Source organism: Nymphaea colorata, chromosome 9, assembly GCF_008831285.2.
Source record: "Nymphaea colorata isolate Beijing-Zhang1983 chromosome 9, ASM883128v2, whole genome shotgun sequence".
Classification (NCBI taxonomy): Eukaryota; Viridiplantae; Streptophyta; class Magnoliopsida; order Nymphaeales; family Nymphaeaceae; genus Nymphaea; species Nymphaea colorata.
Window position 1 is genome coordinate 11666618 of NC_045146.1, and position 23428 is coordinate 11690045.

The 23428-nt window shown below is 38.9% G+C and overlaps 2 protein-coding genes across 10 annotated transcripts; one reads left to right on the top strand and one right to left on the bottom strand.

The window, feature by feature from the left end:
• The first annotated feature begins 912 nt into the window (after positions 1–912).
• On the top strand, positions 913–10356 carry LOC116261279 (uncharacterized). Of its 5 annotated transcripts, none has more exons than XM_050079748.1 (8): positions 913–1229; positions 2287–2333; positions 4612–4777; positions 4945–5140; positions 6598–6727; positions 8841–9014; positions 9154–9360; positions 9995–10129. In XM_050079748.1, the coding sequence occupies exons 1-7, from the start codon at positions 974–976 to the stop codon at positions 9322–9324; spliced, it is 1140 nt and encodes a 379-aa protein (XP_049935705.1). In that variant the 5' UTR covers positions 913–973; the 3' UTR covers positions 9325–9360; positions 9995–10129. The 5 variants fall into 5 exon arrangements, with proteins under 5 accessions (XP_049935705.1, XP_049935706.1, XP_031495825.1 ...); XM_050079749.1 differs by having other exon boundaries at positions 4612–4735; XM_031639965.2 differs by having other exon boundaries at positions 9154–9357; positions 9995–10117.
• Positions 10357–14147: 3791 nt separating this feature from the next.
• LOC116261114 (myb family transcription factor MOF1-like) lies at positions 14148–18413 on the bottom strand. Of its 5 annotated transcripts, none has more exons than XM_050079445.1 (6): positions 17888–18413; positions 17646–17719; positions 17503–17539; positions 17133–17292; positions 16660–16942; positions 14148–14973 (listed from the first exon to the last, which is right to left on the bottom strand). In XM_050079445.1, the coding sequence occupies exons 1-6, from the start codon at positions 18012–18014 to the stop codon at positions 14659–14661; spliced, it is 996 nt and encodes a 331-aa protein (XP_049935402.1). In that variant the 5' UTR covers positions 18015–18413; the 3' UTR covers positions 14148–14658. The 5 variants fall into 5 exon arrangements, with proteins under 5 accessions (XP_049935402.1, XP_049935400.1, XP_049935399.1 ...); XM_050079443.1 differs by having other exon boundaries at positions 17133–17334; XM_050079442.1 differs by having other exon boundaries at positions 14151–14973; positions 17133–17334; positions 17646–17722; positions 17888–18412.
• Positions 18414–23428: the final 5015 nt, after the last annotated feature.

Genomic DNA, 23428 nt, shown 5'->3' on the forward strand with positions numbered 1-23428 from the left:
TTTATCTACTCTCTGGATCCAACGGTATATGATATCACTCAGGAAGAGGATCTGACAGAGCATACTGAGATCCAACAGTTGGATGCAGTGCCGGCTCAAGCACGATTGTAGCATTCTTTATGCAGTTAAATATAATAGTAGAAATACTAGACGTAGTGATTGAGAGCTACAAGTCCGCTGGAAAATATGAAAAATGTCGCTACTGACACAACGTAAACAACTTTTAGACTTTTTCTCTCATCGCATTCGCCGGCCTTGATGCTGCTTTTTTTTTTTTTGCCCTTTTTTTTAGTTTGGTTTCTCTCTTCCTTCTTCCTGACGTTCTCCATTCCTCTTGTCATTGTCTGCATCAGGAGGAAATGGTGGGAAGAGGGAGGAAGAACGTCAAGGAGAGGAAGATGAGTGAATGAATATATAGTCATTGTTAAAACTTTTAACACTTTTGTTAAAAATACAATAAACGGTTACTACACCATAAACCATTATTTAATGTCCATGTAGTTAGAAACTTTTAACGATGGTTTTACATATTTAGGCATTTAGTGATACTTTACATGCCGTTGATTTCGGGGTCTGATTGTGTCGATCATGTTCAACTAACCAGATGTCGCTGAATTGGACCTGGATTTGGTTTCGAGTTCAGATGGACCTGAACTTTTACATGCCATTGGATCTCGATGTCCTTCAGACTTAGATATCCATCCGATCCGGTAAGCCCTGTATCCAAATTAAATGGGATCACGAATTGAATCTGGTTTTCTCATCAAAACTCCATCAGTCGGGTTCATATTAGAGTCGTGGAATTATATTCAGACCATTGACGATCCAAGTCTAACCCAGAGAAAACCCGACCCGAACTGTTTAAAGGAACTCGCGGTGGCGGGTGCATAGCCGTTACAAGGCGCCCGCCGTTCTTTGCTTAGTAGGGTTCTTGGCTTCGTGGTGTGGGGGAGGGGAGAGAGAGAGAGAGAGAATGGCGGACAACTTCTCCAGCGAGGAGAGAGCAACGCCGGAAGCCGGTTCCGAGGAAAAGAAGGAAAATGACGGGGACGACTTCCGTGAGCAGATGGGATCCGCAGCGCAGGAGAGGGATTCCGAGGAAAGAGGGGAGGAGATGACGCCGTGGGAGCAACACTCGTCAGTAATCAGCATTCCCCGCTTCGATTACGAGGCCCCCACCGCCATTCTTGAGCACTCCCATTCTGGTTTCCTCGTCACCTGCACCATCAGTACCATCCGCGCCCTCTTGCTCTCTCTCTCTTTCTCTTTCTTGAATTCTATGTCCGAAAAGGGTCTTGGGGTACTGTCTAGCTAGGTCTGAAGGCCTCACCGGAAATTCTTGTTTCCTTTCCCGTTTTCTTCTATGCGTTACTTTAGGTTCTCTTTCCCCCCGTGCAGAGAAATTAATGGCATCGTTCCATTATTTGTGAAACGAATTTACCGTAACAAGTGTAAGCGAAACTTAGTCTGAAAGAGTATATTTTAGTGCGCGAAGAATATAAGTAGGCAGACACTAGGTAGCTTAGATTACAAGGACCGATATGTAGCAATTAGTATGTCTTGGACACATCATGGTCAAAAGACGGCCGATACTACAAGGATACGTATGCATATACACACACCGGCTATATCTAAGGATGTATCTCCCTTATAGCTTCTGTTTATTGTCTCTTCTCTAGTTATATGTTTCTTACATATGGGATGATTTTTCTTGCTCTTTGTTGGGTTATCATCTGCCTAGATCGTTCGTTTGCGTGAATTAAGATAATGGTTCCAAGAATAGCTAGGGGTCGAAAAATACAACTCGCATAAACCATTAAAGAGTGCGTTTTATGGCTTAGTTCTACTGATGGAAAATGAATTGGTAGAAACATATTATATTGTTCTCCTCATTGAGAACGTAAGCACACTGCATTTGACTTGGAGTGACGTCAAGGTCTTCATGTACGTCACTCGTGCCATGTACCTCTTTGAAATTCAAATTCGAGTGACTGGCTTAAGGCTTGAATGTAATATCATGAGCTTGCTTTATCCAACGAAATTGTGAGTCCTCCAATTGATTACAGAGATCTATTACAGAGATCTGGTTCTTTCTGTCAATTCGTCTTTTTCTTTTCCTGCTAAGTTTAAAGTATTTTTATCGCCTGGAATTAGTTTCCTTGACTGTTTTTGCTTCCATATATGTGTTGGGCAGCTGGAAAGGACCTTTTATTCTATGGTTTCTTTTTTCTTTTTCTAATTGTACCAAAAAACGGCTGGCGTCTGATGATGTATCATTTTGCTCAGAACGGGAGAAAAGTGCCACTAAAGAAGCCATTGCCCTCCTTGAAAAGGTTCGATAAGAAAAATTATCCTCTTGTTATTTCAGTTCACTGTCTGTTATCTTATTTTGGCAGAAATTTTAGTTTTTTTGTAGATGTTATTATGCATTCAGATTGTGACATAGACAAGCCTTTTGCTTATTGGGTTCGACTATTATAGGCATGGATCTGAAGCTATGTACCTTTCTTGGATCATCATATTTTAGTTATTCGTTCTCCAGACTGCAGAAAACATTCTAATAAAAAAGTAATAAATTGTATATCCAAATAATTCACTAAAAACGTTCTCTTTAGCAAATGAACCCTGAACGTACCTGCAAAATTTATCAAGTCCATAAAGCTTATATCTATGTCCTTCTCTAGATGGCTGGTTCTCTGGTATTATTGTCAATCGCACTAGCATAATGACTTGTACTAGATAGCAAATTGGGAGTCCAGATTGTATAATGTATCTGCTAAGATACAATCAGCCTCTTTTGTTAGTTGTTACTTTCATGAGAAGAGTGTATAACATAGAAACAGTGTTTATTATGAACATTTTGTGGCCGCAGCAGTTACTTTTATCTATGAGCCTTGTGGAAATATAACTTATTCCCAACTTGTTTAGTGAACGGGAAGGACTACATGTTATTCTATACTCTGTAATACTAAAAAAGCCATAATCCTCTCAACAAGAAAACTTGAGGAAAAGGAAAATATCACCAATGATGAACCATCGTGGTCGCAAATTAATAAAAGGCAGGAAAGAGAGAATTTGAACTACTGTATTATTTGTCAGTTGAAAATTTGAAAAGGCATGTCCAAAGCATGGTAGAAATAATCTTGGGAACTATGGAACTTCAGTCTTTTAACATTTAATAATGTCGAAAGAAAAGCATGAGTAACATGAACTACGATGATTTTTACATAATGGAGTAATATGTCTAACAGATTATAATGGAGTCCAGATTCCGTTTGTTAATAGCCATTTTTATATTTTATGATAACAACCTTTACTGGGAGCCTTTTCTCTTGGAAAGAAGTTATTTCTTTTGGTTCTACACATTCTAATACTTCCAACTTTTTATTCGCTTTTGTTCATTATGGTATTTAGAGTCTTTAGACCCAAAATGATATGCATGGTTTTCTTATGGCTACGATTGTGTATAAAAATTGTTCAAAAACCTTTGTCGTCTTATCTTTTTTTCCTTTGCTCCAATCTGATATATTTTCCCATTCCCCTTTTTGGATGTGGCATACTGCATATCAAGTTAATAGTGAAGCTGAAATACAGCTGGAGGGCCTAAAACATATGGCAATTGAAGAGGGCTTAATGATTCCATGTTTGAAATGTGAACAACGCTAACCTGATGATGGACGTGTGAAGTTTTGTTGTGCGTGTAACCTGTTATAGGGGCCTCGTAGAGCAACAACTTTGGGGCTGAATATTGCAAAATTTATGTGGCACAGACTCTTTAAAGAGGTTGCTGGACCTGTGAAGCACCTAAATTTGGTGCTGACGCGACTCTAGATGCAACTCTTTCTCTGAAAATTAAAACATGTTAGGTGCATCTGAGCAGTCAATTGCATCCTCCCAAATCTGTGAAGACGTACTTCCTGGGTGTCCATTGCACTTAACTTTGAGAGCCTCGTGTGCTGTTGTCAAATGAGTCATTGGCTCATCATTCGTAGCTCATCTTCTTCAACAATTTACATGCTATCTTTCAATTGTCCTAAATTTTGTTTTGATTTGATATGAAAAACTTCAAGAGTGCAGTCCTTTCTTTGACCTTTATGTTCAATTGATTGCATCATATTCGCTAATTGCTTAAATTGGTTTATTTAACTTGATTTTACTTTGTTCTTGTTTAATCATAGCTGCATTTAATAGTGAGTGAAGAACATGTTTTGCTTAATGATGTCTGACCACACCTCAATTTTTCTTATTTAATGGATTTAAATGTAGGTGCACGTGCGCACACACTCACAACCCCCTGCGTCCAGATCCCTTTCTTTAGAGTTAGATTGCAAAAGTGCATCTCTGTTTAGATGAATGTTATACCTTCACTTTTATGGGCCTACTGGAGTGTAGAAATATACATACTATCTTTCTTTCTAAAGTGCATAATTGGCATCTCTTTGGAAAGGCTGTTTTAATTTTTAGGTGTTTCCTGTTTTTCTTTTCCAGCCCTTGTTGACTGAATGTATTTGCTTGGCTTCATGTTTTCTATTTTATTGTGAGACTGAGAGGAAAGTAGTGTTATTTTATCGTGAGACTGAGAGGAAATTAGTGGTAATCTTGTTTTTGCAGCATATCAATTCAACAAGCAGCACATATAGTCTAAAGCATCTGTTGCCGCCTGATATAAATTTAGGCGTGAAAAAGAGGAAACTGTGTGATCCTTGTGAAGAAAGACTAGCTGAAGATCCTAAAGGTGATCTAACCAATGATGAAGAAGATACTTTACATGTTGATGGTAATTGTTTTAATTGCTGTCTTCAATGGTTAGTTCATGTCTTTTCTTCTGATTCAAACTTAAGGGTTGGAATTGGGCCTAGACACTGAAACAGGAGTTTGGCTTTGAAAATTTAATTAACATGCGTCATAGATAATGCTCTTTCTCACTGTACACTCTGATGACAGGCAATCCTTTCGATGAAAATTCAGGAAGCGCTAACGCATGTTCAAGTGCTGAAAATGTTTTCCCTCTCTCACTAGTGAAGCTTACCCGGAGCGGCTTACTTCTCTTTGCAATTCCTAGACACCTTTGTATGCAAAATGTTAACATTCTAATGGATATTTTCCGTTATCTTGATTCTGGAGATCAAAAGCCACCCATGTAAGTAATTTACCTAAATGTCTTCTCTTTGATTTCAACATTTATTTGTGTAACTGGATTTGCAAAAGTTTGTTCTTGGTTAAATGGAGCTACGTGTGGGCAATAAAGCAAACAATGATGCTAAACATGTCATCCTTGGAGTATCTTTCTACTAAGTGAATTCTTTAAGTGCTAGTTGGAGTTACAATTCCCTTTAGATAATACATGCAATGATTAATTTGTTTCTATGGTGTGGATGATCAGTTTATGTTGTCATTTTATGATTTTGTCACTTCTATGCTGCTTGTTGGGATCTGTGTAGTCTATAGTGCATCATAAGCATCTTATAAGGTATGGCAGAAAAAGGGAATGGATCTCCATCTTTTCTTGTTATACTGTCTTTTTCATAAAATGTTCAACTCGTCAAATGTTAAGCTGTTACTAAAATAAACAGGAACAGGAAAAATGCTCTTTCTCACTGTACACTCTGATGACAGGCGATCCTTTCGATGAAAATTCAGCAAGCTCTAGCGCATGTTCCAGTGCTCAAAACGTTTTCCCTCTCTCACTAGTGAAGCTTACCTGGAGCAGCTTACTTCTCTTACAATTCCTAGACATCTATATATGCAAAATGTTAACATTTTAACGATATTTTCCATTATCTTGATTCTGGAGATCAAAAGCCACCCGTGTAAGTAATTTACGTAAATGTCTTCTCTTTGAATTTCAACATTTATTTGTGTGACTGGATTGAAAAAGTTTGTTCTTGCAAAAGTTGGTATATGTGTACCTTAAGCTTCAAGGCTGGTTCACAGACTAGGTCTGATGTCCTAGTGAATCGCACTTAATGTGCCAGTGTGTGCTGCATTCACAGGGCATATAGATTATTGTAGTACATTTAGACAATTAGAACAATAGAGGAGGAATTGTTATGGTAAAGCTAGTGGGTTTGGCGAAGAAAGAAGTTCTATTGATTGGGTTTGGGGAAGAAAGACATTCTATTTGACTCAATTGAATGTGTGTCCTTTGTTGTACAGTCATAAGATGATAAGGAATCTTGCATTTGCTTGTTGCATGTTTATGTCTTGATTTGTCCATGTAACTCTATAAGCATCTTATACTAGACATGTCCTGACAGTATGCTCGGAAATGCAGTTGTTTTGTGGCAAACAACCTCAATATGTACATTAGTAAAGGGCATCGAGACTCTCACTATGATACTGATGTCCCGCACGAAATAACTTGTTTTTTTCTTTCCTTAGTTCGTGGTTTTCTCCTCTAGCAACTCAGGATCAACATTGAAACATATGTCACACGTGAAAATGTTTATATTTCTTCCCGATCTGTTGTTTGTTCTTATTTTTTATTGGCTCTGCTTGGACTCAGCCCTGAAAGGCCATCATCTCTTATTTTCATGTGTTTGAGGGTATGTAAATATTTAATATATGGTAATGGGTCCGTGTGCATCTTTTTAACAGATGGTGCCACCGTATTCTTCCTTTTCAAGGAACTTGCATGCTAAGGGAGAAGGACTTGGCCATGGCTGTGAAAAGGTTTGTTGACCAGTACACGGGAAGTGAAGACCATGTAACTGAAAGGCCTCTAAAGGTGTCTGCAGCACTTGCATATTCTTATTATCATTGATCACTTCGATAATATAAAGTTCTTGTGCTATCTTATCATTGTATCTTTTCTTTTTCTCGTTTTTCTCATATCTTCTGTTAAAAGAAGTTCCCATGGTTTAATATCTTTTTGACTTTATTGGCTTGTTAAGTTCATTTAGCTCGTAGATTCTAGGTGCCCATTTTTCTGAAAATCCAAGTTATGTGGGTACTCCATTCTGAGTGATGTACCCATCTTGATATGGCAATTTTTTGGGCACGAATACTTATTGGCCTATCAGGTGCTTCATGGTTCAGATCTGGATGAGATCCAGATCCAACCCATTCTTTTCTAAGGCATTCATAACCATATCTTTGTTTTTTACTATGGGTTGTGAACATCTTCTTATCTTTAAGTAAAATGTACGACATACAGACTTATAGACTATTTTGCTTGATTTTGTGGATCATTGCAATGGAATATGTATGAACTATAAACTATGAACTATGAATTCTTTTTGCATGAGTTATTGTAGATCATGATTTCATATAGATATGTGTGTGCATGTCTTTTGTATGTAACATGTGCTCATTCTTTTTGGATGAGTTATTGTAGATCATGATTTCAGATAGATATGTGTGTGCATGTCTTGTGTATGTAACGTGTGCACTTCCTGCATTTTCTTAAATTGTGACATAGACATAGCTTTACTCACACTATAATATATCAAATTGTAGGCACTGTCTATAAAATATGCATTCCATGAGGATCAGATCTTTTGAACATTTGACATCAAAGAATTTATGTGTGTGGGGTCCATGTTATCCAATACTCGTTATAGATATTTCACTTATAATTGGACCATGTAGATTGGTTGCCCACATCTAGAATGGTGAACAATTCATTGTCTTATGCATAAATCAGATTTTATAAGCCAAAAGAGTTCCTTAAGTTGTTCTTGAACTCTTATAAAATTTGATCTATGCATCAAAAAGGTGTGATTTTTTTTTTTTAATTTCTAGCTTTTTGGACATGTATCACATCCATTATGTCAGATCTAGAAAATTGCACAGCATTTCAAATGGATGTTTGGACCTCATATTTCTGGATGGCGGATCAAGCTGAATATGTAAGACACATACTGCTTACTAAAAGTTGCCAGCTTTAGATATGTATCACCTTTTCAAAAGTGGCTGTAGAGATTGCATGTCAATTGTTCAGCATAGTGTAGCAGCTTTATCCTTTATAGAAACTAAAGTTTTACAAGCAGTTAAAATGTAAATGGAAATTGGAGTTATTGATGGAATTTGCAAGTTATGACGCTGGAGAAATAACATTTCAAGATGCATTAGAAGCAGCCAGCTATGGCAATTGAATATTTGTGTTCATGGTCAGGTTTTAGAGAGTGTTGTGCAGCAGCTCCTTCTGCACATCTCATGTATATGTGCGTGGATGCATTAGCACATGCATACAAGTAGGTGCATCGCTGCTAGGAAGCTTTTGCCAACTGCATTTATTTTTAAAAATTGCTATATATAACAATTTTGTCTCAAGTATTTCTGATGACTTGTCCTGATCTGTCGAGTAGTATAAGAATGGCTGCTCTTGAAAAATCTATGGGTTTTTACACTATACAGCTGCTTGAGCAGCAGTTGTTCCTAATTCCCTTGTGCAATGTGGATCATTTTTAATACATCATGTTGTTCTTGCTTGCCAACTTGTCCATGCTTTCAATAGCTCCTTCCTGTTAGCTAATTGCTAGACAAGTATCTGTTTTAACTTGTTAATTTAACGATGGTCCCATTTTCAGTTTTTATTTGAATGAATTGTGAGGTACTAATGTTATCAAAACTTTCAAAGAACAGATTAATTTCAGTTGCTGTTTAGCATAAAATGATGTATTCGGATGGATTTACTTTCCTGCTTATGAATGGCGTATGTCTGTTTTGGTTTAATGTGTTGAGAACCTCTTGCTTGTACAAACTAGTTGTCATGCTGAACCTAAACGGAACTTTAACTGACTATGCTTTTGCTGCTGATACTGACTTCCAACTTTTCCTATTCTCTGGAGTATATATTGGCTGCTAATGTATTTGATATTCTTAATTGGCATTTCCAGTTTGCAGTGGCTTTTAACCGGAGAGGTGTTGAAGGAACAGAAATGAAGCAGAAAAGCTCAGCTCATGATTGTCATGAATCACCTTTATTGGATAGAAATGAGTGTCTGCGAGTTGTTGCTAGTGCAGTGAAGGACACTGTACCAGATTCAGTTGTGGATCTAAAATCTCCTCAGGTAATTATTGTATGTTGGCTCAGGTAATTATTGTATGTTGGCCTACATCTTGTGCTACTTTTTTCCTTCTCTAGTTTCGACCGATTTCAGGTTAGTATGCTATCAATTAAACCTACAGTTGATTTGCACATGTTATTAGGATGGCCTGTTTACACAACCCGCCTGCTTAACTGGAGGACAAGCTGATCTGTTTTACCAACTTGACCAGTCACCTGCTTTGCTATTTGCACATACATCCTCTTTATTTACTGTTAGTGGTGGGTTAAGTGCTACAGAAAAGGAGCATAAGCCAGCTGAATTGGGTTTTTAGACCAAAACAGTACTCCAGGCTCGGTTTCATAAGGTGGTTAGTTCACAATCCTACTCAGTGATTTATGCTTGACTTCAGCAGCTAACCCGAAGTTGCTTCTAGCTCCTTTGTTTTTTCTCTTTTTTTTTTTCTCTTTAAAGAACCGTCGCATATTCAGGAAAAAAGAGAGACCACTTGAGACATTTACTTTATTGTTGAAAACCATCAGGTTGCACTTCCAGCATGGTAGGTGCCATTATGATGATATCTGGCAAATCTGTGGCCAGTGTAGTCAAAGTCGATTTCAGGTTCAAGAAAATTGGTCTTATTCTTGCAAGCCATGGAGTATATGTTATAAACATCTTACTTCCCATTTCCAGCTGGATATCAATGTTTCATCACCTCCAATGAGTATTTCAGCAGACCCAATTTTCAGTGTAACCTTAATTGATGGGTGAAACGGAAAGCCTTGCAGATACAAATTGTTAGACTGAAAACATGATTCATGCTCTCTAAACTTAGACCATCCTGATAAATTGATAATGCATGAGGATGTAAAATTAAATTGCTTGATACCTTATGCACATCTACGCGAAACACATTCATACAGGATACTCGATGATAGTTTGGCCATAATATTTTAACTACAGTAGAAATCTTTATCTGTAATTTGAAGTGGAAACATTGGCAGATGGCCGTGCTCATTGAAGTACTACCCATTTCTGGAGTACCACCTTCGTCACTAGTTGTTGCAGTTGCGGTTCTTCCTCACTGCCTCATGAATGCAAAGCCAAGACTTAATGTGAAGGCGCTGACTGCAGACCCGAAGGGCATGAAAAGAAAGAGCTAGCATTCATGCGTCATGAGATCTTCGTGAACGAGGTGGTTATTAACTACCTCCAACAAATGTAACGCATGGTTTACATTTTCTCTTTGGCCAAAGTTCTTGGATTCTATGGGAGAAAGAAAAGAATGATAACCGGTATAAAACAAGGTGTATTCTCTATTCAGCTGAATGAAAAATTTTGTGCTTTGGATAGCTCTTCTTATTCAGTGGAGGCATCTCAACCGTATTTTAACTTCGTCGTAGTCTCCCTGCATTTACAGTGTTCAGGCCTCAGCAGGATCGCAATGGCTGAGACATGAGCGGTCTTAAGCTCGCGCCAGTGGCATTTTGAACTGCGCTTCAGTTTTAAATGGTTTTATCTGGTTTTGCTGCTGTTTTTTTTCCTTGTCAAATTTGCTATTAGTTCTTTTTTCCGCCGAGAGAACATAATCCTAAAATTCATTCATTCGTTCTTTTCTTTCTTTTTCCTGTTTTTTTTTTTTTTGATGGACGTAGCCGCGCACATCTTTCAACTTTTTTTGACATAGCAAGCCCACCTTTTCACATTGCTAAAATACTATTCTTTCTCCTTGGAATGATAAAAGATAAACGCTTTGCATGTGTATTCTCTGCCAAGGACTTTTATTGTAGGAAATTAGGAATGCACATAGGTCAACTTAAACAATCAACTTGTACCTAATTCCCCTTAAGATACTTTTTCTAGTTCAACCACTCGGGGACTTTCCTTGCAAATCTGCTAGACAGCTTAAACTTTATACCAACTCTTCAGAATTCCGGCACGCATCTTTTGGGTATAATTTCTGGTTGTCAGCATAAGCAGCGGCGCAAATTCCTTTTCTTCCTTAGGTTGTTCAGGAACTTTGTGACTCGTACAAAAATGTCCACATGAGATTGAAATCCGTATGAGATGTCACCATCATATTACTTTCCTTGCAATAGCAATACCGTGTCGCCCAACTGATAGAATGTGTCATTCGAGAAACTTCTGGTATCACTTGATCAGGTTCGTATCAAACCCAATTCCCCTCTCGATAGAATTGACAAGGGTCCGAAATTTGCCCGTCCATGAATCTAGTGGCTCCGAAGTTCTGTTAAAAAGAATTTTTTTTCTTTTCAATGGCGGGGAAACGGCCTACCGTCCTGAACGCGGCGGACTTGGCGCCTCAGAAGGTTCCTGATTAACCATTACTGCTGTTGGTTGTATGGGCTTTGTAGCAAATAATACACTTCAGCTGTTGAACTATGTACCTCGTTCAACCTGTTAAGTCAACTTGTCTAACAATGAGCGAAATCAAGATCTGTTTCTTCTCTTGATGGTACTGCAGTCCAAATGCGATAGTCCGACATAGGCTTACCATCATCGTTGATAGATCGCATATTGAGTCTGAAAGCAGCTGGCGATTCTCCTTGACCTTCAGGAGGAAATAAAATTTCGGTGTTGATGGTTCAAAGTTAGGCAATGAAACAATTCTATGCATCATATAGTAGGTAACAATGTTGAAAATAATGCGCGAATGGTAGTCAAACAAATGTAAGGGTAAAGCACCCCTAATTGATTTATTCAATCTGGGCAGAATTTCAAGATTTTGGTATTCTTCAGAGCTTGGATATTGATGGTGCTCTTTCTATCCATCCATCATCAGCATCAATGCCTCTAACCTGCACATCCTAACCTGAATAATAGCTTTTTTTCTAATGTTATAGCTTTAGTTTTTTAATTCCAATTGAAAATGGCTGGGGTTAGGCTGAACCGTATCAGATCGGCCCTCTTATCCTATTAACCTCTGTCAACTTTGAGGATATTTTAAGTTCATCCTCCTGGTCGGGTGGATGGATCTCTATTACAGTAATGCTGTCATAATTAGTAATTGCTAATTGAATGACGATCCCGCAGCCAATTAGCTACTGTAACAATAAAGAAAGCTGTTTGAGATTCAATTTAAAAAGAAAAAAAAAAACAGTAAGTAGTTGGTGCGATCGGAAAATTAAGGCCGAATCAACTAAAAACGCAGTTGGTCCCACAGAAGAAAGCAGCAGGGCCTACCAAAAGCCGCATCACTAGTACGCATAATGCTGACCACCTATCACCAAAATAGATGCCATAGATCTTCGATCTCTTTGAGAATGTGGATTAATAGCGAATTAAAGACTCTGCTGTCAAATCCCTAGAAAGGGAATCTAGTAATAGTATTGGAGCAAAGGGAAAAACCTACAGGTGTACTGAAAAGGTTTTCTATATTCGAGTTCGAATACGGTGTGACGATACACTTGTACACAGATTCCAAAATGAACTTTGAAAGGTTTTCTTGTAGAATTTGATCGTACGAAGTTGATCCTTTCTTCTTATAGGCCAGCTTTAAGATCACTTTACTCGGATGTGTAAATAGGAATCTCTACGGAGTTCAAACTTCGAAGTCTTCAAAAAAGTTTGAAATTTTTGTAGATCTAAATCTTATCTAGTACTTTTTATCCGATGTAGGTATTGAGTTCGCTTGAAAATTTTGAAATTTGGAGGCCATGAGATGTCGTCCATAGATTCAAATAAGGTGTTCCAATAATTTCTGTTTAAGTATATGGACAAACTGAATCACAGGCTTTTGATAAAAAACGGATCACAAAATCGCATCCACAGAGTTATAATACTGAACCTTCAAATGCTAAATTTTGAAATATGAATGCATCAATGAACAATTTGGCAATGTGCCTCATCCAACTTTATGCTTTCACAGAGAAGAACATACATAATATCCATGGATGAACTCGACGTAGCTTTTCAGAAAATTTCATAATTCCTATTCAGCACAAAGGGGTGGGGAAGAAATCACTAAATTGGACTAGCAGATCTTATATAAAAGTATAAACTAAACTTAGCTATGCATTCTAGAATAACAGGAACAAACAACAAATAAACTCAAGTGTCAAATATAAATTTACCATAAAAAGAAGCGGTCAAGATGTAAACTAAATTTATGCATCTGTCTCCCAATCTAAGCCAAATCAAGATGGTGCTTTAGTGCTAGTGCAGCAACCTCATACTCTTCTCATTTAGGCTATACCCAATTGGTTTGGCATAGTGGGGTAGGCTTTGCCTATCACCGAATACTAATGGCTTGACTATTTTTTTTTTGTGGCCATTTCTTCTTCCACAAGTTGAAGTTACGGGTGTATAAGGGGTGAGGCAGTGGGAAATTAAGGTATATCGATCCAAAAGATTGTACTTCGTCTTTCAACAGGTCAGGGACCCGGATTTCCGTTTGAAATCATTCTAGGTAAAAAAGAAGCCTATGTTTAATATGTATGCATTATTTGGCTCCTTTTAGCTTGTGCCAAGACATGGCCTGCCATCTTTTGTTGTCGAATTCTGCTCTGCCAATATCAATCCATTTTTGACTAGGGAGGTTCATAACCTAATATCCAAGTCAATGAAGGAATAATAGCAAGAAAGGAAGAATATTGACATTAAGAGCATGAAAAAAGATTTTTGTACTTTGCAGATTCTTTCTCCTCACAACCGACAAGGGGATGATCAGTAATAGAATAATTTCTTCAAATTACTCCAAAGCTACGGTTGAGGCAGTTCTGTCACCAGCTGGTTTCATGGCTAACGTAATGAGAAAACCGTGCAACAGCTTGAAAATGAAAAGATCATTTCAACTATTTTTTCACTTCATGCTGCACGTGCTTTTGTGTGTGTGTTGATATGATGCATGTAGACGAACAGGGATAATGTGGGGAGCTGTACAGTTGCAACTGAGTCATATTTGAAACAGAAAAATACATTTGACGTCGGGCTAGAGCCGGATCAATTCCATAAAGAAAAAATGACAGAAACTTTCATACCAAATCTAACTCATCTGCAACGCCACTTGTAGAGCCACAAGAGTATTAAGATCCCCGCCCTGATGACCTAGTCTCGTCTTAAACTGGGCAACCACGACCAGCATTGTGAACTAGCTAGCTCGAATTGAAAACATTGACCTCTTTCGTATCCTTTTAACAAATAACTTGGTATCTTTCGAACTTCACGGTAGATCGTAAAACGTTTTCAGTGTTACCAAACAGAGAACGTCATTTCTTTTGTTCATTTACAGATTGGACATATCTTCAAAATTAAAGCTTGTTTATCGTCAATTTATCCCAAATGGTTTTACTTCGCAGGATAGGCGAAGAACCGCAGAAATGATTGATCCTCTGTATGTGCATGTGGGCACCGCCTGACGACAGGCCAAAGCATTTTAACTTTGGTTGCACTGAAAAAGGAAGGGCTCTTTAAACCTATAAACCCTCCACCCCATTGTGGTCATACATTAGTTCAACATGAAGTAACACATGACAGTTCCCCTGCAAAAGCACTGCTTCTTTGAAATATACGTATCAGTAGATTATGGACAAGCTGGAAAGAAGCTATGTGAGCTTCAGCATGACTGACGTCAGGACGCCAGATGAGCAGTGTGAGTTCCATACAGAAGAGTCATGGAAAACTGTGGCATAACCTAAGTTTGCTGGACTTAAGAACCACATATAGAAATGCTGAGATCCAAGTTTATGTGGCCACTGCCCATGGAAGACAGAGCATTTTCCTTCGAGTCTGCCCTTGAGAAATGGGAATCCCCTTCACTTGTTTCACTATTTGAGGAAGTGTTGCACTTGGATGAGCACATCCTTTTGTCGCCAGTATTGAGTGATAAAGACAGAGTGCAATCATCTGTTGCTTGTCCAGCTTCTCTGCAAGAGGCAGATGTGGAGTGGTAGTAAGCAGATTCCCTGCTCTCCTCAAGCTTCCGTTTTTTTGGTACCATGAGCTGCTGAATTGCCCCCATTTTCTGCTAATTAAACATACAAGTAGTGCAACACATCAATAAGACAGACTAAAACAGGACAGAAACAAAAGTCAAATCGGAAATCTGGAAAAGAAATGTTGCCAGCCTATTAACATTTTCCATGAAAAGCTTGCTCGGAGTTCTCCCTCTTTATTGCAACAAAATGGGTAATTACAGAGCAAAACATAATATAACATCGACATCTTTACTCCCAAATCGTCATATCACCTGACCCACTAAGCACCTTCTTTACATGTGCATTGACTCATTTCTCCTTATATCCGATCTTGGTGTGTAAAACAGGATAGTTTAAGTAAATATTTCCAAAAAAAGGGTAATTAGATGGAGAGTTAATGCTGCAGCTAGTTGCAATGAATCATTTAATACATTTATTTTACTTCTACCTGCACACATGGTTCTGATCCTATTCATGGACATCAAAATGGGAAAGGCATCTTAGCAGTTGGTATCTTGACGGATTTTCAGCGTGGTAGAGATGATCCCGCCGGTAGGTGTCCTTTCAGGTATGAACTAATTCTCCTTGACCAAGTCAAGGAACTTGACCAAGTCAAGGAATTCTAAAAGAAAGAACCACTTATTTTTTGGCTTTATTTAATTATTTTTCTTTTACTTCTCTACGAGCAGGAGCAAGCTTGTGTGAGAGTGCTTTTTAACTTTTACGTGTGTATGCGAGAGAGTGCAAGTGATTTAACAAGTAAAAACCTTGATGCGTCAAAAGAGATGCAGTAATCTTAGATTTAAGACAGCATTCATTCTTTCCGGGATCCAGTTGACTCATTTATGACATTTAGAAAAAATTGAGCCTAGAAAATGAAGCCAGTCATAGTGTCCGTGCATCCACATGACAATACAAGCGCATCGATGGCATGACATTTAAATATTTTCAGTTAGTTAGATGCATAAATACGCGTCAATGCTACTGAATGACTAAAATAAGCAGATATAAATGGCAGATGTATGGGCAAGGCCAATCCATGATATCAGATTGAGTGCTCATTTTTTTCTCGTTTTTTTTTTTTAAATTTTTTTAAGCAATGATGTGCATTATCTTTTTACAAAAGAAAACCCCTTCGTAAGTTATTTATATAAAACATTTATGACAAACTTGCTCTTATAACACGGAGACGTACACCCCAAATGCTTCAACCTGATAACAATGTAAGGATGCTGGTAGCTCGAACTCTAATGCATGTCCCTTCACCTTGATGCCATATTTGGCATGTATCGAAATGACCCTACTGGAAAACATATTGGACTTGTAAAATACTACATAATGCAGATTACTCCAATGGATCTTGGAAAAGCAAAAGTTAGCGGGTCCAGGTCTTTATTATCAGCCATTCGGAGGTCCACAATAGTAGGATTTTTTTATATCCAAAGATTATCTTGATAAAACAAAGGTTTTCAAGTCTTCCGAAACTAAACTTCCACTGTGAAACGGTGTAGAAGTTGAAAAGGCCATAACACCGTTCATAAAGATATTGTATTATAAGCTCGGCGATCTAAGAGTACGTTAGAAATTGATTATGGTGATGACGACATGTACAGTGCACGTTTTAAATACTAAAGCTCAACACAACGTGGAATAGAAACACTTTCCGATGAAAGAGTGGACTTATGGTGCTAACAGAGGGATGTGGCGTGAGAGAGAGAGAGAGAGGTATCGACCTGAATATCAGATTGGTTCTCCGCAAATCCAAGTGCAATGAAGTTGTGAAGATTTTGCGAGGAGAGGAGTCCGATTCCCCCAGCACCTGCCTGCTGCCATCTAAGACTGTCAATTCCCTGTTGATGACTCAAACCCTGATGTCCATTATCAGAAGCGTACGAGCAGGAGACTGTGCTGTTTATTCTTCTTTTGCCGCTGCTGCTGCTGCTGCATTGTGGTGAATAAACCGGGCACTCGATGTGGAAATCCGGACAGTTCTCTGCCACCATTCCCCCGTGCCTACTTTTACACAGAGAGAGAACTATAAATAATTGAAGCCCAGGAATCTATGCAAAGCTCAAAAGGGAAGTTGAAAATTTGGAGGAAGAGGAAAGGTGAAGAAGAATATTCTTTTTTGGAGAGAGAGAGAGAGTTGGGGGGGTTTGGGGGGAGGGATTGTGGGGGAGAGATATGTACAGTTTGTGAAGGAAACCTGTCTGAAAGAAGGGCGCCATGATAAAGAAAGGATTGAGAATTGAACCCTGCTGCCAGCATGGTGTTTGAGACTTTCACTGCGGATGAGGAGATAATGTCATCATCATTAACAACACAACGGTCGGTAGCATCCCCTTCATCTCCAGCATCGTGATGTGCTGTTCTCGCAATTGTGGGATGGATTTCAGTAGAAGAAAAGACTGTGCACAACCCATCAAGAAAAGAATAAAAAATGCAGACTAGAAAATAGAGTGACGAGAGAGAGAGAGAGAGAGCATGCACAGAACCGTGAAGGAAGTAATAAGATATAATCGAATTCAGGCAGCAGGAATTTTTTCAATCGTTAAGAACACCAGTTCCATGAATACCTTGTCGACTCAAGTCAGTCTTCATGCTTCTGTACATCTGATATCAAGCAACAAATAATAAAATTAAATATGGTAACACAAAAGTACCATTGTAAAAGATAATTTGGTAACCACAAAGATGGACTACAAGAAAGAAGGAAGACCTGCAAATGGCTCTTAACATGGGAAATGGTGAGCCCCCTTACATCCATAAGCTGAAGCACAAGTTTCGGTGTGGCTTCTTCGTTAACGACCCACAAGAAAAAGGTAACAAGAGAATTTAGAAACACCAGAAAGAAAATAACCATCCTTTCTAGTGGAATGGATATTCCTTCCACAGTCTAGAATTTCTAGGCATAAAAATAAACCAAACGGAAACCAGAAAGGGCGATCCTTAGATCCTTACTATGTTGTCCTCCCAGTCTTTCGATAGCATGAACAAAACAATGATGAAGATCTGGCGTCCATCTCAATCTGGGGACCTTTGATCTTATGTACTGCCTCACGGCTCCATTCCTTCCGCATGTGCCCATCTTCACTCTTTTTCCTTCCCTCTGTTGCTTCACCTCTCAGGCCTTTGTAAAGGCAAGCTACAAGTCATCACACCATTAAACGCCAATGAATCAGAGCGTGCATGCTAAAGAAAAGCATTCCTTCCCACCATTCGCTCTGAGAGCCATCAAACATCAGGATATGGGGAGAAGAAGAAAAGGCATGCACTCCAAAACTTCGACTGTCTTTCCTCTATCCAGCAAAAGTCAACTTTGGTAAGGTGCCTACTAAACCCTTGAAGCTTCCTTCCTTCTTAAACCCCTCTTCTCCTTTTCTCTTCTCTTTTGTGTCAAAATTACCTGCTCCACCTCCCATCACACCATCAGTCACACTTCACATGGTGCAAAACGGTGCCAACTTTTAAACTCTATCACACACTCTCTCTCTCTCTGCCTTCTGCTACAGTAATCATCAAGATCATACAGAGAAGCAATTAATACGTTAAGGGGAGAAATAATAATTATATGAAACAAAATTACCTGCTCAAGGACACAAAGTTCACGCTGCCTCTCTCAGGACACGGGAAGGGCAGCAATGCCCTGCAAAAGTGACAAAATTACGTTCAAAAAGTCAGTTTGCCTTTTTCCACACTATGCATACAATTTTCGCTGAAAATGCATGCCATACGTTGGGATTTTTCTTTTATTTTTTGGAGGACAGAACAGGATTGATCACCATTGTCCATAACTTTCCATGCTTGGACGAAGTTCGGAGCCATAAATTCAAAATTGACAGGTTCTCTTTCTTCCTTTCTAGAATCTAGATATGATCAAAAGGTAGTGGCATGCCAAGAGTTTCTGATCAGAAGAAGAAAACGTCAATGACGTTTGTTTTTCAAACACTACACGTCCACGAACGTCTCTTTTTTCCACTCTCCCTCTCTCTTTCTATATATATATATATATAAAACATTTCAGTCAACTCAAGTCCCTAGGCAACACCTACACATTGGTGTCTGACCATTTTCACCAGATGACTTCTGCCAACTCCGCACCACCTAAGAGTAGAGTTAAAAGAGGCAAAGGAGTTCAACATATGAAGGACCCAGAGCTTGCTCGCTCTATGAATCTTGAATCGTGTCAGCGGGTCCAGTCCTGAAGTCTTTGGAACAAGTGCTATCATCATAGGGGCGCAGCATAGAGTGGTGGCAACTCTACCCCCCTCAACTTGCAGCATGTCATCATATCACATACTAAATCACGTGTCTTGAAAAGGTAAAAGAAATACAAGCGACAAAAATATTATTTCCTTGCTGAGCAACGGATTGTAATACATATATCCATTTGTCAAAGACAAAAAGTGGTATCTATTATCATTTTATGCTTTTTAACAACACAAAACCTAAGTCAAACTAACGGACACCAGTTTCAAGCCTTTATTTAATAGCTTCAATTGCACCACGCGTCAAGTCAGAATTCAGTAATTCCTCGAACGCATGTTCGCCTGGTTTGGAAGATGAATTAGAAGCCATTAATGCCACGCTCATGTCTTTCTACCCCAACTTGGTAACTTGGTGTACAAGAGAATTATATTCCTGAACTTGCAAATAGTAGAAAAGGACTAGAGAGAGGGAATTGTGGAGATAAAAAACAATTTAAAAAGGTTTACCTGCTACAGTTCTTTAAAAGGGAGAGTCGGGTCGATTGGCAACATAAAATGATGGCTTTCAGCGCCCATCCCGATAATTCTTCCTCATTTACTTTTTACTGAACGCCGTTCTTTTCCTGATCTGGTGAGGAACTCTTCAGCCTCCAGTCTACTCTTCACACTTTCAGTCTATTCTTCACGCGAACAGACTGCCTCTCTCTCCAGCGCCCTCGCCCTCGCCCTCGCCCTCTCTCCGAATAACGAGTGGTTAAATTTTTACAGTTTCTTTTGTGGTTTTTCTAACCTTCACCTTTTCAGGCGGTCAGTGAAAAAGGAAGGGAGGAGCCTACAATCCATTTTGTCTGCTAGAGAGTAGCTGTCTAGACACACAGCCTCGCTTAGCTGCTCACTGGCAATGGATGGCTTTCGTGGGTTTGCGACAATAACGTCCCATCTCTCACTGTAAACATCAGGTCATCACAGGGTCAATACCCATCACATCTGTTCATCTGATTATGGTAAAACGAACATCAGAGAAAATGCCCAGTCACCCTTCTGCTTCCTTCCTTGCCCATTCTGCTGCCAACCTTTAATGGTGAACAGTTAAGGGGAGCCGTCCCGAGGCTCGGCTCAGTTGGTAAATGGACGTGGACACTGCCCAGTGCCATGCAGGTTGGTGCTTGCCAACAGGAACGCCGGGAATTTGTTTTACTTCTTCCATTTCTTTTCTCTGTATCAGTTTTGGGGGCTTGCTTCTCAGATGTTCCCTGTTAGTTTCTTGCTAACAGGTACGCAAATAGGAATATGGAGATCGAAAATAGTAACAAAAAAACGGCATTAATGTTCAATGGAAACGCAAAAAATTGATGGATCTGGAACCATTTACAGAACTACAATTATTTTAATTTTGTATTCATTAGTCAGGATTAAATACTACAAGCAACGGTATTTTGTGAGGTACTTGCTTGACGTCGGTGACCTTTTATATTTTTTCAATAGGTATGAAGGCACTATAAATGGTACAAAGTTTAAGAAGTGGGGATGATATATACAGATCATATACTGTATCTGTTCGTAACCGGGCCAATCTTTTTCTTTTTTGGCAAGAACTAGACAACATTAATGATCATATCAAATCCGTAACAAGCTATGGTCAGTCAAAGGTTATAAATGAGATTATAAAAATCTGCCCAACCATTGCCTCTCATCCGTGCTCAAGTAGTCGGACATAAATGTATGTCAAGACAAAAAAAGTAAATAAGGATTCGGTAAAGAATGTGAAAATTAGTAATTACACAATAATTCGCAATATTTAATCAATTAGGAAAGAATATTTGACAATTAAGAATGAACTAAGTAACGAATATTCTTTCCTAATTGATTTTAGAATATTCGATTTGAGAACAGAAAAAAGGATTCAGGTTCTTGTTACTTAGTTGATTCTTATTTGTTAAGCGGGCATGGATGGCCGTACCAGCGAAGCTTTACACTTGGCTTATTCTTGCAAAGACGTTATATATATATATATATATATATATATATATATATATAGCTGTTGGTTCTAGACATTTTAAATGTTAGATGGATAAAGAACAAACTATGAAAGAAAAAAAAAAAGAGAAAAAAAATATGTAAATTAATAGTAAATAACAAAAATATTCATTTTTTCTCCTTATTTTCAATAAATCATTGATTTGAAAAATATCATTGGTATGTATATGCATATTATATAGCAAGTTGGCTTCATCAAAATAAGGCTTATGTGGCGTGGTGCTCCACTTTAAAGGCCCCCAACATCAATGTGGTGGAAGACGAGGCCAGATAAGCCATGGCCGGCCCACTCCTTAACTTCACCACCTTTAATGTGCTTTTACTTTTGTTTTTGCAGCTTACTCAGCCTCGACGAGCCTATATGCCTCGAAATTAAGGACTTCAGGCTTTATTAAAGGACCCTCATTTATTCTTTCAATATTGGATATGTCGCGCATCATTCGTGTTGTGCTCCCAGTTCTTACTGCTACTCATCTCCATTTTAACTTTTGCAGTATTGCGAGTTATTTCATGGGCACGTAAAATTGGGTTCCTTACTAATATATATATATTCCTCCTCAAAATCACATCCGTCTTTACTGCTCTAAGATTCAACTTATTGACAGGTAAACTAGAGAGAGAGAAGAGAGAGAGGTTGCCTGATGGGACGTTAAAGAAATCATTTTTCTTCCGGGATAAATCGTTTGATGATAAGACAACCATCTTAAATTGCAAACTGTAGTTGAGCGGCCCAGATTTGATAGAACAGGTTTGTTTGACTTCAAAAGTTTTAGGAACACATTCATTGGCCGCAAAATTTCTTCACTCAGCATGGGACACTCAATCACGATAATGCATAAATGAAGTGTTTATTTCCTGTAAGGAATGAATTCCAAAGAACGGCATAAGGAAAGTTTAGCGCGCTTCAAGCTACATCTCTCTCTCTCTCTAGACTACAGGCCAACTGGTGAACATTCCACGTGAAAGTTTTGGTGACTTCAAGTCGAAGGCAGCAAGAGGAGGAATGAAAGCACCATGGACGGATCAAAGGGAGGGGGCTCTGTGTGGAGAGGGGGACCGATCGGGGGGTCATGGGAAAGCAAGCACCACTGGTGCAACCGACCACCGAGGTGCCGACGATTCCTTTTGGTGGTCATGGAATTTCAGAACATCTCATTAAAACAGATAGCAGATCAGAGTCTGAAGGCGACAAGAAAAGAAATAATGAGCAAGTTCCCATGATGGTTTGCCAAGTCAATAAATAAGAGAGAGAAAGAGAGAGAGAGAGTTGCTGTAAAAAGGAGGAGGAGGAGGAGGAATGATGGTGATGACGACGGCGAGATCCTTACAAAGACCATCACCCTCGAGGACGCCGATCTTTGCGCTTTTAAGACGAGGCCTCCCATTATGGCGAAAGTAAAAGCAAAGAGAACACGGAAAGAGTTAAATGATGGGGCGGGTTGGAAGAAGAAGGGGGGCAGCAGGGACAAGGGGAATTTTCAGAGGCGGGGGTCCGAAGGGGGAAGCTGCAAATGTAAGCGTATGCAGTCGACTTTTTATTTATTTTATCCTGTATTTTTCTGCTCTCTGCTCAGTTCTTTTTGTTTGTTTCCTTTTTTTGTGCATGGGAAGTCGTGACAGGCTTTAATGAAGAGAGCGAGGGACCGTCGCCTCTCATTCTTTCGTTTTGTCTTGTTTGTTTCTCATGGTTGTTACCGCGTCACGCAGACTACGTGACATCCTTCTTCTTTTTTCCCTTCGGTGTTCCCATCTGTATTAACTTCGGAGATGTGAGTTTTCAAAACATGAGACAAATTTCTCTCCCTTTCTCTCTCTACCAGGCTCCACCTCTCTCTCTCTCCCTCTCCCATGCATTACGACTTCGTACCTTTGAGCACTTTGTACTCGTAAAGCTTGTGTGTCGCTGCCATTTGAGTTGTGAATATGCTGCGTTATTCTTTGTCCTCAAGGTAGCATTTGCTGTGCGTCAGGTTTCAGGTCCAGACGCGTGCAACTACCGCCATTGATTTATGAGGCACCCATGACGCGCTTAAACAAGTACTGGTAGACTGATCAAATATACAGTGAGAAATTTCTGAAATTGCGAGAAAAGTATGGTTTCAACTTTTAAAACCGACATAACCTTTTGATATTTTGGGCTTTTTTAAACAATTTTTCATTGTTTTGAACAAACCGTTCATGTAAAAGATTAAAAATACAACGTTTTGGCTAAGCTAGCAAAAGAATTGAAGGAGGGTATTAAATATTTGGATGACTT

Excerpts from the sequence above, each read along its gene's own strand:
- LOC116261114 (XM_050079442.1), bottom strand. The coding sequence starts at position 18,014 with ATGGGCACATGCGGAAGGAATGGAGCCGTGAGGCAGTACATAAGATCA. Across the intron at positions 17,335-17,502 it reads GACTGACTTGAGTCGACAAG|TCTTTTCTTCTACTGAAATC; the intron begins GTATTCATGGAA and ends GGTTGTGCACAG. Across the intron at positions 14,974-16,659 it reads AGAACCAATCTGATATTCAG|AAAATGGGGGCAATTCAGCA; the intron begins GTCGATACCTCT and ends TTTAATTAGCAG.
- LOC116261279 (XM_050079748.1), top strand. The coding sequence starts at position 974 with ATGGCGGACAACTTCTCCAGCGAGGAGAGAGCAACGCCGGAAGCCGGT. Across the intron at positions 2,334-4,611 it reads CCATTGCCCTCCTTGAAAAG|CATATCAATTCAACAAGCAG; the intron begins GTTCGATAAGAA and ends TTGTTTTTGCAG. Across the intron at positions 9,015-9,153 it reads TGGATCTAAAATCTCCTCAG|GATGGCCTGTTTACACAACC; the intron begins GTAATTATTGTA and ends ACATGTTATTAG.